Source organism: Rhincodon typus, chromosome 8 (assembly GCF_021869965.1).
Source record: "Rhincodon typus isolate 14 chromosome 8, sRhiTyp1.1, whole genome shotgun sequence".
Classification (NCBI taxonomy): Eukaryota; Metazoa; Chordata; class Chondrichthyes; order Orectolobiformes; family Rhincodontidae; genus Rhincodon; species Rhincodon typus.
In genome coordinates this window covers 79709044-79723858 of record NC_063339.1, presented here as the reverse complement: position 1 = coordinate 79723858, position 14815 = coordinate 79709044, and the positions used below count along the sequence as shown (strand labels likewise).

Genomic DNA, 14815 nt, shown 5'->3' with positions numbered 1-14815 from the left:
ATATGTCTGTGTGCGTGTTTGTATGTGTATATGTTGGTGGGATAATGGGGCTGTCACTGCTCTCTGGTCAATATTGATTGCAGAAAACGGATGGTCTAGTCACTGTCATTGCTGATGCTTGCTACTTGTGCAATTTGATTACTGCGATCCCTCGATTACAAGTGGCTGCCACTTACAAAGAACTTAATCAGCTCTATGTCACTACTTTCTTTGGAGAGGGTGGTTACTGCAGTTGTGAAATGTGGTACATAAATGCAGGATCTTGCATCTTCTCAGTCCATCATTAAATTCTGAAGTTTAGAATTGTTAACTTAGCCATGTTCCCAATAAGACTCCTTCAGATCCTTTCCCCAGGATCATCCCTTCCCCCATCTCTCTCGATACTTTCTCCCCTCTAGCCATTAACTGATCACAGATCCTTCTTTAGGTCTGTGGAAGTATTCTTTCATGGGGTGTGGTCAACACTGGAAAGGCTGGCATTTATTGCCTGTTCATAATTGCCCTTGAACTGAGAGGTTTGCTTGCCCATTGCAGAAGGCAGTTAAGAGTCAACCACATGGCTGTTGGTTTGGAGTCACATGTAGGCCAGACTGGGTAAGGATGGCAGTTTCCTTCCCTAAAGGTCACCAGTGCTTTGCATAATCCTTTTTATCTTGCCAGTAATATCCACATCACATTAAGGTAAAGAATCGAAGGGGTTTTGAGCTAAGCTCTTTTCCTGGTCACAATTGCTGAGTTTGTTATCAATTAGGAGCGAACTTTGCACTCTGCAGAGTCACCAGGTTTAGACTGTTTTAAAAGTAATCTTTCACCTTTCTCCCTTAATTCCACTGATGTGGAGGTGCCAGTGTTGGACTGGGGTGGACAAAGTCAGAAGCCATGTGACACCAGGTTATAGTCCAACAGGTTTATTTGGAATCACACAAGCCCCCAATGAAGGGGCTGCGTTCTGAAAGCTTGTGTGATTTCAAATAAAACTGTTGGACTATAACCGGGTGTCACGTGACTTCTGACTTAATTCCACTGAAAGCACTAGCAAGTTGTGCAAACCCAGCATCAAACCCAAGTAGCCATTCTTCACTTGCAAGCCTGGGCAACAAGCTACTGACTGTTGTGCGCTTAACACCAGAAACCCACTTCACTCATCAACTGCCTCCACTCATTCTCCAGCATGAGGCACTGGGAGTGGAAGTGTGATCCCTGACTGGTTGTTTTCCACCCTGGTCAAGGAGCACTGATGGTCCATTTTAGGGTCCGCATTGGTGCCTTTAAGTTAATCACCTAAATCAGTCCCAAACCTGTAACCTCTACCATCTAGAAGAACAAGAGCAGCAGACACATGGGAGCACGACCACCTACAGTTCCCCTCTGAGCCACTCAATATATATCACCATTTCCTTCACTGTCACTGGGTCAGACTCCTGAATTGCCTTCCTAAGGGTATTATGGGTGTCACTACAGCCTAAGGACTGCAGTAATTCCAAATAGCAGCTCACCATCACCTTTTTGGGGGCAATTAGGGACAGGCAATAAATGTTGCATTTGTCAGCAAATGAATTTAAATGGTAATAGGCATTAACAAAGGGTGTTTTTCTCTTTTCTCTTTGATATTTTCTAACGAATAAACAAAAATGTTCATTAGTTAGAAAATACCATCGACTGGGGAGAAAGGCTATTTGACTGATGGCCAAGAACTATACATTGGAGAATGAAGATTCTGTTTGCCATCCAATTGGCTTTTGGGAAGCCAGTGCTAATGAGGATGGATGTACCATGTGACCAATGGAAGGAGAACTTTTAAAGATCTTCGCAAGTTCGGTACCTGAACTGAGAGGCTATAAATGTCAGTTTTAAAAAAAAAACAAACCAGGCTGCTTTATTCTAGAAAAGTGAAGGCTGAGAGGTGATGTGATCATTAAAAATGTGAAAGGGGTTGATCAAGTAAATGTAGAGATGTTTCTTCTTGTAATCATGAGTGTGTTGATAGTTAGGTATTAGGAACAAGACTAGGCCACTCTGCCCATTAAACTTGCTCCACCATTTCAGTAAGATCATGGCTGTTCTGATTACTCCACATTGTTGTCTATCCATGATGACCTTTAACCCTTCTCAATCTCTTATCAAAGTCTGTAAACCTCTGGCTTAAAAATATTCAAAGAGTCTGCTTCCACCACCTTTTTGGGAAGAGAGTTCCACCACTCTTTCTGATAAATAATTTGTGCTTATCTCTGTTTTAATTCGGTGACTTCTGATTTTTAAACTTGACCCCTGATTCTAGATTCTCCCAAAAGAGGAAACATCCTTTCCACATCCACCTGGTTAAGTCCCCTCAGGACCTTTTATGTTATAAATAAGTCACTTCTGCCTCTTCTAGACTGCAGTGGATACAGACCCAGCCTTTCCTCACGATGCAATCGATTCATTCCGGATATTAGTCTATCAAATCTTCAGAGAAGGTTTCCAATGCATCCTGAACTAAGGGGACCAATATTGTATAGAGTGTGTGTGCTCTCACCGGTGTCCTGCATAATTGAAGCATAATCTCTCTACTTTTTTTATTCAATTCCCCTTGCAATAAATGATAATGTTCTGTTAACTTACTTGCTGTACCTTCATACTCTATTAGGTTTCTTAGTTACTTCTGTGATTCATTTACTAGGACACACACTCTCAGTTTCTCAGAGCTACAGAGAGAGGCTGAATAGGCTGGGGCTATTTTCCCTGAAGTGTCAGAGGCGGAAGGGTGCTTCTCCTTATAACTCCAGTCTTGGTAATGTCCTTGTAAATCTTTTCAACACCCTTTCAAATTTAATAATATCGTTTCTTTAGGAGGGTATTCTAAAAGAAGCTTCACCAATGTCCTGTACAGACGCAAAATTCCTACACTCAGTGCTCTGACAGATGAAGGCAAGCATACCAAATGCCGCCTTCAGCACCCTGTCTGTGACTCTACTTTCAAGGAACTATATACCTGAACCCCTAGGTCTCTCTTGTATAACAACGCTCCCAGTTTGAGGTAAACTGTATCGATACGTGTAAACAGGGGACGAAGAGGAAGTGTGTGTGTCGTGTATAAATATGAGCACTGAGCAGCTGGACTGAATGGCCTGTACATTCAAAGTGATTCCTGGTCATTTAAAGAACAAGGCAAACAAATACTTACTGAAAATTAGCGGCAGCATGGGAAGAGGGACCGACCTATCAAACTGTGTTGGCCACAGATTAAAACACGTGTGAAAGGCTTGGGAATGGTTGGTACTCTGTGCACTGTACCTGGAGTTGCCTCAAAGGGTAGCTCTCTTGTTTTGCGGTTGGCACTCTTGACGGTGTGCTGCCATGGCAAAGGGCGCTGTCTCTTTGAACAGGTTGAAACGAGGACTCCCTCGGATGGATGTAACAAATCAAATGGCCCTCCTGTGAGGGCGAATCAGTGACCTGATCAAATGTTGAATCCTTCAAACAAGATCATGAGAGCAGATGTCTGCACTCCTCTCCCTGAAAGCTGGTCTGACTCTCAATCTCTACCTCAGGTCGACCAAGGAGGCAGGTCCTGAATCCATAACACCATAAGATATAGGTGCAGAATTAGGCCATTCAGCCCATCGGGTCTGCCGCACCATTCAATAATGGCTGATCTGTCTCTCAATCCCCTTACTAATCCACCCCATTGGGATCGTACTTTGTACTGTTGGCATCAAGTTGGTCAGTCCTGATCATACAGCCACTGACTACCCCACCATCCCCCAGCTCCAGCTCCACCCCCACCACCGCTCCTGGAGGAGTCAGGGTTTCTGTGGCAATGTGCATGTGATGGGCTGGATGGGGCTGGTAGAGTACATGTACGTCACTGGAAGGATTTACAAGTTGATAACTGACCACACCACCAACACAGCTTCCCTGGCCGGCACGACCTAGAGTACGACTTGAATCCAGAGGCTTAGGGGCTGGGACACTACCCACTCCGCCACCAGATTTCTTTTAAATAGGAAAATTTGGTCATTGCTCTTTCTGGCAACTTGGTGCTTACAAATTGGCTTTCAGGATTTCCTCCCATTACAGTAGTGACTGCACACCTAGGGGACGTTATCGGCTGTAAAATGTCTGGATGACCTCAGGTTGTGCAAGGTGCTACACAAATGCAAGCTCTTTATTCTAGACTGTGACCTAGCTGTGGCTACAGGCTGGGGTTGGTTACTGAGCTCTCTGAGACGATGTGGTAAACTGGCCCAGGAAAGTGTAGTGCCGTGACAGGACCCTCGTTCTTCGCCAGAGACCCCTGCACATCTCGGCATGGACCCTCTTCCACAGGCAGTAAAGCAGCACCTGCTTATCCTTAATGCAATAAAAGTGCCCAAAGGATGTGGCAGACAAAATTTGACAGCGAGCCACGTTGAATGATGGAGGGGAATTCTTCACTGAGGTGAAGGGACAGAGAGATGGACAGCCTTAGCAGTGATGGCATGCTGAATAAATAAACACGGTGCTCTCAAGAATTGAGGACTGCTGGTGATTGTGGGGCTGGAGCAGGTAATAGCCACGGAGTGGAGCTGGACAGGGACATAGGGACAATCAAACCATGAAGGGACTGGAAATAAGGTCAAGAATTTCAGATGGAGTTTAATTTGGATAAATACAACGTGTTGTGTTTTGGTAAGACAAACCAGGACAGGACTTGCATGATTAATGGTAGGGCCCTGGGGAATGCTGTCGAACAGAGACCTAGGGGCGCGGGTACAAAGTTCCTTAGAAGTGGTATCACAGGTGGACAGGGTAGTGAAGATAGGACGGTTTGGCACACTTGCCTTCATGGGTTAGCACATTGAGTATAGGAGTTGGGGATGTCATGTTGTGGCTGTACAAGACATTGGTAAGGCTACATCTGGAGTACTATTCTCATCGCCCTACTATATGAAGGATGTTATTAAACTGGAAAAGGTACAGAAAAAATGACCAGGATGTTGCCTGGACTGGAGGGTTTGAGTTATAAAGAGAGGCTGGATAGGTTAGAACTCTTTTTACCTGGAGCGTAGGAGGCTTAGGGGTGACCCTATAAATTCATGACGGACGTGGATAGGGTGAATAGCCAAGGTCTTTTTCCCAAGGTAGGGGAGTCCAAAACTAGACAGCATAGGATTAAGGTGAGAGGGGAAAGATTTAAAAGGGTCCTATAGGGCAACCCTTTCACACAGAGAATGGCATGTACATGGAACGAGCTGTCAGAGAAGGTGGTAGAGGCAAGTACAGTTACAAAATCTAAAGGAATTTTGGACAGGTACATGGATGAGAAAGGTTTAGAGTGATATGGGTCAAATGTAGACAAAATAGGACTAATTCAGTTTAGGAAACCTGGTTGGCATGTCCAAGTTGGAATGAGGGTCTGTTTCTGTGCCGTATGACTCTAACTGGGATTGGCTGCGGGAAGGGGGAGCTAGCAGACCAAAAACCAAGGTATGTCATTGGGCAGCACAGTGCCAGGGACCCAAGTTTAATTCCAGCCTTGGGTGACTCTCTGTGTTCATGCCGGTTTCCTCCCACAGTCAGAAGATATACAGGGTCGGTGGATTAACCATGGTAAATGTAGGGTTGCAGGGATAGGGTAGGGGGCTGGGGCTGGGTCTGGGTAGATGCTCTTCTAAGGTTCGGTGCGGACTTGATTGGCTGAATGGCCTCTATCTGCACTGTAGAGATCCTATGATTCTATAAAGGAATGGGATTTGGATACAGAAAAGCTAGAGCTTTGGCTGATGCAGTTTCAGCATTGAAATCTTTTGCAGTAGTAACAGGATCTCGAAAGTTCAGGATTTGAAAATGAAAGCTGTTCCACTGTCAAGGTTAGGGGTGGGGATGTGATTGGTTGTAGGCCCTGCACCCTCTCCCTACAGAGAACAGAAACAAGCTCCAACAGGAACCTTCAAACATCCCGTGGCTAAAACCTGGCATCCATTCAAGTTGACTAACAACCTCGGTTTGTGAGTGGTAGCCCTTGAACACACTGCAGAGTGCTGTGTTATACAGTACTGAGTGAGAATATCACCCACCGTTTCAGGAATTATTATCATTATGGTTCACTATCCCTTCTGGCTTTCTAATCTTCAGTGTGGTTGGTGATGTACAAACCTTCTCAACAGCTTGTTCACACAGGGATAAAGAAAACAGCATCACTGGAAAGATTAAACACATTGGGGAGAGAGAGTGAGTGAGTGCAGGAGCTGGTCACAACAATGGCTCTAGAAATGAGGAACTTCAGTGATGAGAATAGATTGAAGAAGTTGGGATTGCTCTCCTTGGAGAGAAGAAGGCTGAGAGGGAGATCTGATAGACGTTTTCAATATCATAAGCGGCCTGGACAGAGTAAAGAGGGAGAAACTATTCCTGCTCCTAATAGAAACAAGGATGAGAGGGCATAGGCTTAGTGATCTGCAATTAAAGATTGGGTGATGTGAGAAATTTTTTTTCCCACACAGCGAGTAGTTAGCGTACAACCTGGAAAAGTGGTGGAGGCTTTTTCAATGGAGGCATTCAAGAGGGACATTAGATGGTGATTTGGTTAGAAATGGTATGCAGGGATGTGGGGATAAGGCAGGAGATTGGCACAAGGTAATGATGTTCGATTAATGGACCAGTACAGGCACAATAAACTGAATGGCCTCTTTCTGCTCTAGCACTGTGATTCTACATATGTGAGTCTGAGCAGTTGGGTGTGAGAGTGAGAGTTTGGCAGGCCAACGTGCACTCCATTAATGAGCAAAGCATCGAGTTCAAGTGTTTCAAACTGCATGCCTGAGTCACTGTCAATGTATACGTTCAGTACTCGTCTTTCAAAGTGATAGCACTACAATCAGAAACCACGGAAGTCCATTATCATTCCCTCAACTGTGTTAAGATGTTAACACTTAATGGATTAAATATCACATTCCATAAACTGAACTGAATGATCTACGTCAGTACTATAATAAGGAAGAGCATTCTCTTGTATAGGATTCTGATCAAAGGCCTTACTGCAGCAAGGGCCCTATATATAACAAATCTTATATATATTTCTTAATAAACACCAGAAGGTGCTGGAGAAACTCTTGGAATTCAATATGACTCACCTTCGGAACTTAATCTTTTAAACCAGAATTCAGATTTGGCAGACATATGTGATTCCTAGTTCAGCAATTTAACCGAGACCTCATCGCACTCTAAACAACATAGTGGTTTAAAGGTGTGCTGCTGGAGTTCATTTTCTTTTTTCCAGCATCTTTAATACCAGGAGAATAATGCGTGTCAAGTCAGTGTAATTGGCAGTTCACATCATCTCAATTTTTGAGGCATTTTACTTTAAAGGCACTGAATTTTGATGCTGTAACTTTTCTCTAGGTGGCTCAGTGGTTAGCACTGCTGTCTCTCAGCGCCAGGGACCCAGGATCGATTCCTCCCTTAGGCGACTTTCTGTCTGGAGTTTGTACGTTCTTCCCGTGTCTGTGGGCTTCCTCCCACCGTCTGAAGATGTGCAGGTTAGGTGGATTGCCCATGCTCAATTGGCCACAGGGATGTGTAGGCAAGTGGATTAACCATGGGAAATGCAGGGTTACAGAGACAGGGTGTGGGGATGGGTCTACGAGGGATGCTGTTCGGAGGGTAGGTGTAGATTTGATGGCCCAAATGGCCTGCTCACACGTTGTAGTGATTCTGCGGCCCAGAAATTGCTCTGAGAATGTGTGCTTTTGCCCCAAGTCAGCGATCTCTGCAGACAGACTGCGATTCTGGAACTCATCACATTTCCCATTCCGTTCAACTTGTACAGAGCCTTGGTTAGGTCGCAGTGGGAGTGCACTGTGCATTTCTGGTCTGCGTAATACAGAAAAGGGGACATGGAAACACTAGAGATGAATCTTAAAACTGGTAGGAACGCTGCCAGAAATCAGCTGTGAAGAGTAAATAGGCTTTCACCACGGAGGAATGATGTAAAAATTAAGATAGATTTCAGTAGGTAGATGCACGGAAGATGTTTGCAACTGCCCAAAACGTAGGGGGCATAAGTATAAGACGGTCGTGACTAAATCCAATTGGGAAACAGCAGAAGCCGTTTGGAACACAGTATGGTGAGAATGTAGAACTTGCAGTCATGTTGAGTGATTGTGGCCTTAATGAGGAAGTGAGATAAACATGCATGGCTTAATCTTTGAGACAAGCATATGCTACTGGCAGGATCAAACAGGTAGCCAAACCGACAGAGGCAAGCGGGCAATGGGGGAGGACCAGCGCGGTGGGCGCAGGAGAACTGCCAACAATGAAGTGGCAATACCTTGGGAGGCTACAGGCGGAGGGAGGCATGAAGTACGCGCCAGCCTCGCACACAACGCACCTTACCACCCCGAACACACAGAGCACGCATGACCGACTGCTTCCTTTCCTCGAGAACCACGGGAGTATGGAAAGACTGCACCCGGCCTTCTGGCGGGACAGAGGGGCATGGGGTACGTGGATGTGTGCAGAGTGGCTGGAAAGTAAAGCCGCCGGCACCACTGAACTTGGAACTATTGCCCGCAGGCTCGTGCCTGGCCTTCCCACGGAGGAGAAACTCCTGGCATCGGGTCCAACTCTTTCACAAAGTTACCTCCGGTGTGACCAAAAGCTAGACCTGAACCGGCAGCCAGACGGAGAGTCACCCTGCGGAGAGGGTGAGCGCACAGACTGTGTGTGTCGTGTGTGTGTGTGTGTGTGTTCGCGCGAGAGAGAGAGTGGGAACCACCTCCCTGGCTCCTCTCCCCACTAATCCCGAGTCCTCAGGTTTGTAGGGTACTTCTTCGAAGGCGTTTGGAAATATTAAACTGACTGCCCCTTATTGATCCTGAATGTATATAATCTCAACAACCAATCCCCTTGACAGATTTGTCAAACAGGCACTGCTTTTCATAAATAACAGCCAAGTACTGTGGATGCTGGCGATCTGAAATACAAGCAGAAAGTGCTACAGAAACTCCTAGAATCACAGAATCCCTACAGTATGAAGGCAGGCCACTCAGCCCATCGAGTCCACATCGACCTTCCGAATAGCATCCCACCCAGACCCGCTCCCCTACCCTAACCTATAACCCTGCATTTCTCATGGCTAGCCCCCTTACATGTCCCTGGACACTATGGGCAATTTAGCATGGTCAATCCGCCTAACCTACCCATCTTTGGAAACTGGTGCACCTGGAGGAGACCCATGCGGACATGGTGAGAACATGTAAAATCCACACAGAAAGTTGCCTGAAGGTGGAATCGAACCCTGGGTCCCTGGCACTGTGAGGCATTAGTGCTAACGACTGAGTCACCATTGCCACTGAGCAGGCCTGGCAGCATTTGTGGAGAGAGAAACATTTTGAGTCCAGTCTGACTCTTCCTCAGAATTCCATTTTATAACCCATGTTGACTCTGCCTAATCATATTAGGATTTTCTAAGTGCTATGCTATGATGTCCCTAACAACAGAATCAACGTTTTGCCAATTAGTGTTTGGAGGTGAGGGAGGTGGGGGACTGCCTTGGGGCTTTCTATCTCTGTTGCTGGTCTATAATGAGCTGCAACGTCTAATCCTCTTGTCTTTCCTGCTTCTTTCAGCATTCTGAACCGCAGTCCCCCGAAACTCATCCAGGAAATCATTCTTGTCGATGACTTCAGCAGTGACTGTGAGTGACTGTTCCCTCTTCAGAACTGAGCTGCTTTTTTTTAAAAAAAAGTAACAGGCGTGAAGGAACTGCAGTGCATTCATCTGGAGCTGCTGTTGGTGCAAGTTAGAGTCTAAATTTGGATGGAGGACTGGGGGACTTGGGGATAGATTTTGATAATGTCACTAGTAGCCTAGAGGCAAATGCACTGAGGGTAGGAGATCACATTCCATCTCTGCAACTCTGGAGAAATTTAAATTCAATGAATAAATCTGGGAGTCAGAAACTATTCTCCATCATGGTGCCATAAAGCTATCATCCATTGTTGTTAGAAACCAATCTGGTTCACTAATGTCCTTTTGAGGAAGGAAATCTGCCATCCTTGCCCAGTCTGGCCTACATGTGACTCCAGACCCACAGCAATGATGTTGGATCTTACTTAACTGGTCTCTGAAATGGTCTGAGGAAAGGCAATTAGGAATGGGGTAGCACCAAAAGAGAAACACCGAACTGAATGTTAAGTATGGAGTTTAATGATAAAGAGTGGAGTCTGAGGTCTAGTTTTCTGTACCGGTGGCACACTGGGCCAGCTATTTACCTCAGAGTCAGGATGTTCTGGGTTCCAGATGCTTGAATCCAGATTCTAGATGATAGTGTTAGTGCAGTGCTGAGGGAGTGCCACACTGTTAGAGGGTCCATCGTTTTGATGAGCCATTTCAATGAGACCTTAGTCCTCCCTCTGTAAAAGATATAAAAAACTGTAAAAGATGGATGTTTTGAAAGAGCGATTAGAAACAGGATTAGGCCATTCAGCCCATCGAACCATTCTAGAACATCTACCTCAATGCACCTTTTCCCATGTTATCTCCATATACCTTTGTGTCATTAGTCCCCAGAACCCTATGATTGATTTCTGTCTTGAACCTGACTATGTCTGTGCAGCCCTCGGGTACAGAGAATTCCAAAGATTCACCGCCCTCTGAGTGAAGAAATTCCTCCTTCTCTTAAATGGCCTGCCCCTTAATAATGAATTGAGGTTTAAGGCTCACCATTGAAGATGCATCCATCCAGTCTCATCCTGTAGGAGCTTTGTAAGTTTCATTCCTCACAACTCTAGGTTGTTTAAACAGTGTTTCCTCTCCTCATAGACAATCCCAGGGATTAAACCGATGAACCCATATTGCACTCTATGACAAGTATATTCTTACTTAGATAAAGAGACTGTGCAAAATCTGCAGTTGAGGTCTCACCAGGGCTCTATGCAACTGCAATAAAACATTTTTTACCCCTGTTCTCAAATCTCTTGCGATGAAGTCCAATGTAGTATTTGCCTTTTTATGTGCTTGCTGCACCTACATGCTAACTTCCAGTGACTCAGCAATAAGTACACCCAGGTCCCTTTGGACATCCACACTTCCCAACCCCTCTCCACTGTCTGCCTTTTTGCTTTTTCATCCAATGTGAATAACTTCACATTATATTCCATCTGCCATGTTCTAGCCTATTCACTTCACCAGTTCAAGTCCTCTTGAAGCCTCTTTGAGTCCCCAAATTGATTTCCCCACCCTATTTGGTTTCGTCAGCAAATCGGGAAATAATACAGTTGGTTCCCCACATGAAAATCATAGACATCGATTATAAATGTAGCCCTAGCACTGACCCTTGTGTTATCCCACTAATAACAGTCTGTTATACTGAGAATGATCAGTTTATTTCTACTCTATTTTCTGTCTGCTAAGCAATTCTCGATCCATAATACTATAATTTGTTCAATCTGGAGCATTTTCATTTTATTTACTCACTTCACGTGAACCTTTACAGAAGCCTTCTGAAAATTCAAATACACGACATCCACTGGTTTCTTCTTTCTTCTATTAGACAAGTCATTTCAAAGAAACTCACAAAAAAATTGTCATACATAATTTCCCATTCATAAACCTGTAAATCATCTGTAACAGATTTGTTCCTACAGTTAACGTCAAGCTAATATGTTTGTGGTTCTCCATTCTCCTACCACCTCCCTTCTTAAATAGACCAGGCAGCATCAGAGGAGCAGGAAAGTTGACGTTTCTGATCGGGACCCTCCTTTTTCTGAAGAAGGGTCCTGACCTGAAGCGTCAACTTTCTTGCTCCTCTGATGCTGCCTGGCCTGCTGTGCTCCTTCAGCTCCACACTGTGTTATCACTGACTCCAGCATCTACAGTTCTTACTATCCCTTCTTAAATAGTTCGATTACATTTTCTACTTTCCAGTCTGCAGGAACCTTCCCAGAAACTTTACAATGTTGAAAGATTACCCCCAATGCATCCACTATCTATTTAGCCACCTCTTTCAATTCCCTGGGATGAAATCATCTGGATTTATCAACCTTCAACCCAGTTCACATTTCAAGTACAACCTTTTAGTAAACCTATTTCTTTCAGTTCCTCAGTTTTATAAGTCTCTTGGTTGCCCAGTATTTCTCCTGAGATTTTGTGTGAAGAAAGATGCAAAGCAACTGTTTAGTTTCTCTGCCATTTCCCTGCTCTCCACTATAACTGTTGATGTCTCCATCTGTAAATTGGCCAATATTTGTCTGAGTTTTTTTTTCCCTTTTCATTCAGCCATGCAACATGGAAACAGTTTAATCCGGAAAAATGTGAGGTAATGCATTTTGGAAGGTCTAATCCAGTTGGAAAATATACTAAATGGCAGAACCCTTAAGAGTACTGATAGGCAGAGGGATCTGGGTGTACAGGTACACAGGTCACTGAAAGTGGCATCGCAGGTGGAAAAGGTAGTCAACAAGGCATACGGCATGCTTGCCTTCATCGGACGGGGCATTGAATTTAAAAATTGGCAGGTAATGTTGCAGCTTTATAGAACTTTGGTATGGCTGCATTTGGAATATTGTGTTCAATACTGGTCCCCACACTACCAGAAGGATGTGGTGGCTTTGGAAAGGATGCAGAAAAGATTTACCAGGACGTTGCCTGGTATGGAGGGCATTAGCTGTAAGGAGAGGTTGGAGAAACTTGGGTTGTTCTCACTGGAACGACAGAGGTTGAGGGGGCAACCTGATAGAGGTCAACAAGATTATGAAGGGAATGGACAGACTGGACAGTCAGAAGCTTTTTCCCAGGGTGGAGGAGTCAGTTACCAGGAGCCATGGGTTTAAGGTGCGAGGGACAAGGTTTAAAGGTAATGTACGAGGCAAGTTTTTTTACACAGAGGGTGGTGGGTGCCTGGAACTCACTGCTAGGGGAGGTAGTGGAAGTAGATACTATAGTGACAAATATATGACTAGAAAGGGTAGGGTGTTTTAGTTGTGATGGGCAGCAGGTCGGTGCAGGCTTGGAGGGCCAAAGGCCCTGTTCCTGTACTGTAATTTTCTTTGTTCTTTGTTTATTCTAGACCCTTTAGTCCAATTTGTCCGTGCCGACTAGGTTTCCCAAAATAAACTAGTCCCATTTGCCTGTGTTTGCCCATATCCCTTTAAACCTTTCCTATCCACATACCTGCCCAAATGTCTTTTAAATGTTGTAACTCTACCTGCCTCTACTACTTCCTCTGGCAGTTCATTCCACCAATGGACCACCCTCTGCATGAAAACATTGCCCCTCAGGTCTCTTTTAAATCTGTCATCTTAAACCTATGCCCTCTCGTTTTGAACTCCCCTATTCTAGGGAAAAACACTTGCCATTCACCTTATCTGTGTCCTTCATGATTTTATAAATCTCTGCAAGATCACCTCTAAGCTCCAGGGACAAAAGTCCCAGCCTATCCAGCCTCTCCTTATAACTCAAACCCCTCCAATCGTAACATCTTTGTAAATGTTTTTTTGGACCCTTTCCAATTTAATAACATGCTTCCTATAGCAGGGGAACCAGATTGTATGCAGTACTCCAATACCTAAAGAAGCTGTTACAGTCACATTTATGTTACTCAGTAGATGACATTCACACTCTCTTTTCCCTTTCCTTATTCAGTCCACTGGACTTCCTTTGAGGTTCTATTGATCCCATTTCTCAGGCTTACCCACTATTTCCCATTCATCCAAATCTGTAAATCATTTATAAAATATTCTAATATGTTCCTATGACATCAGGCTAACATGTTTGTGGTATCCCACTATCCTTATAAAGCACATCCTTTGGTATAATGCAAATATTTAGCTTCTTTTGTTCACTACGGTTGACCACCCTTTGTGTTTATGTCGTAGAGGATCGTATCCTTGTTATATACTAGCTACTGCGCATCTACAATCAAATCATTTTCTGTGTTTTCCAAATCCACCATAACCTTATTGTCAGGTTTGACCCCATGATAGGGTCTGATCTCATGTTTGCACCATTGTATCCAGCTCTGTAACATTGCTCAACTTTGTCACATCATGCTCACCTGCTCATCCTCTGCTGAAACCTGCAGCATCCGCATGTGATCTCTAGATTTGACAGATATGAAACACTCCTAGCATCCCATTGGCTGCTCGCATTGTGGTTTCCTGTACATTGGTGAGACCAAGGCAGACTGGGTGACTGTTTTGCGGAAAACACCGCCATTCCATCCGTAAGAATGATGCTGACCTCCCATTGGCTTTCCATTCCAATAAACCACCTTGCTGTCATGTGAACATTTCTGTTCGCTAATATTCCAATGAAGCACAATGCAAGTGCAAGGGAAAACACCTTATTTCCTGTTTAGGCTGTTTATGGAAATTGTGGATTCAACATCGAATGCAATAACTTCAGAGACTGACTGCCTGTTCTTCTTCTTTTCTTCCATTCTGTCCTGCTCTACTACCGCCCCGCCCCACCCCACAGTATTTTTAAGACTCCCTACAGTGCAGAGAGAGGCCACTTGGCCCATTGAGTCTGCACCGATCCTCCGAAGAGCATCCCACCCAGACCCAGCTGCCCTACCCTATCCCTGTAACCCCACATTTACCAAAACTAGCCCACCTAGCCTGCACCACCCTGGACACTATGGGACAATTTAGCATGGCCAATCCACCCACCCTGCACATCTTTGGGCTGTGGGAAGAAACCAGAGCATCCAGAGGAAACCCACACAGACACATGTGCAAACTCCACACAGTCACCTAAGGCTGGAATCAAACCTGGATCCTTGGTACTGTGAGGTAGCAGTTTTAACCACTGAACCACTATGCCACCCCAACTCTGCACTTAGTAGAGAGAA

The 14815-nt window shown here is 44.8% G+C and overlaps 1 protein-coding gene and 1 long non-coding RNA gene across 3 annotated transcripts in view; one reads left to right on the top strand and one right to left on the bottom strand.

Moving 5' to 3' along the window:
* The window catches only part of LOC125483656, a 15247-nt gene extending 1127 nt beyond the window's left edge, over positions 1-14120 (bottom strand). The window contains exons 1-2 of the long non-coding RNA XR_007262600.1: positions 14018-14120; positions 10236-10376 (exon numbers count right to left, since the gene is read on the bottom strand). This is a non-coding gene — a long non-coding RNA (uncharacterized LOC125483656). The remainder of the gene's footprint in view (positions 1-10235; positions 10377-14017) is intronic.
* Positions 1-14815, top strand: part of LOC109925652 (polypeptide N-acetylgalactosaminyltransferase 16-like) — an 84484-nt gene that overhangs the window by 31363 nt on the left and 38306 nt on the right. For both annotated transcript variants that reach the window (XM_048599778.1, XM_048599779.1), the window contains exon 4: positions 9591-9658. In XM_048599778.1, coding sequence (XP_048455735.1) covers positions 9591-9658 — 68 coding nt within the window. The remainder of the gene's footprint in view (positions 1-9590; positions 9659-14815) is intronic.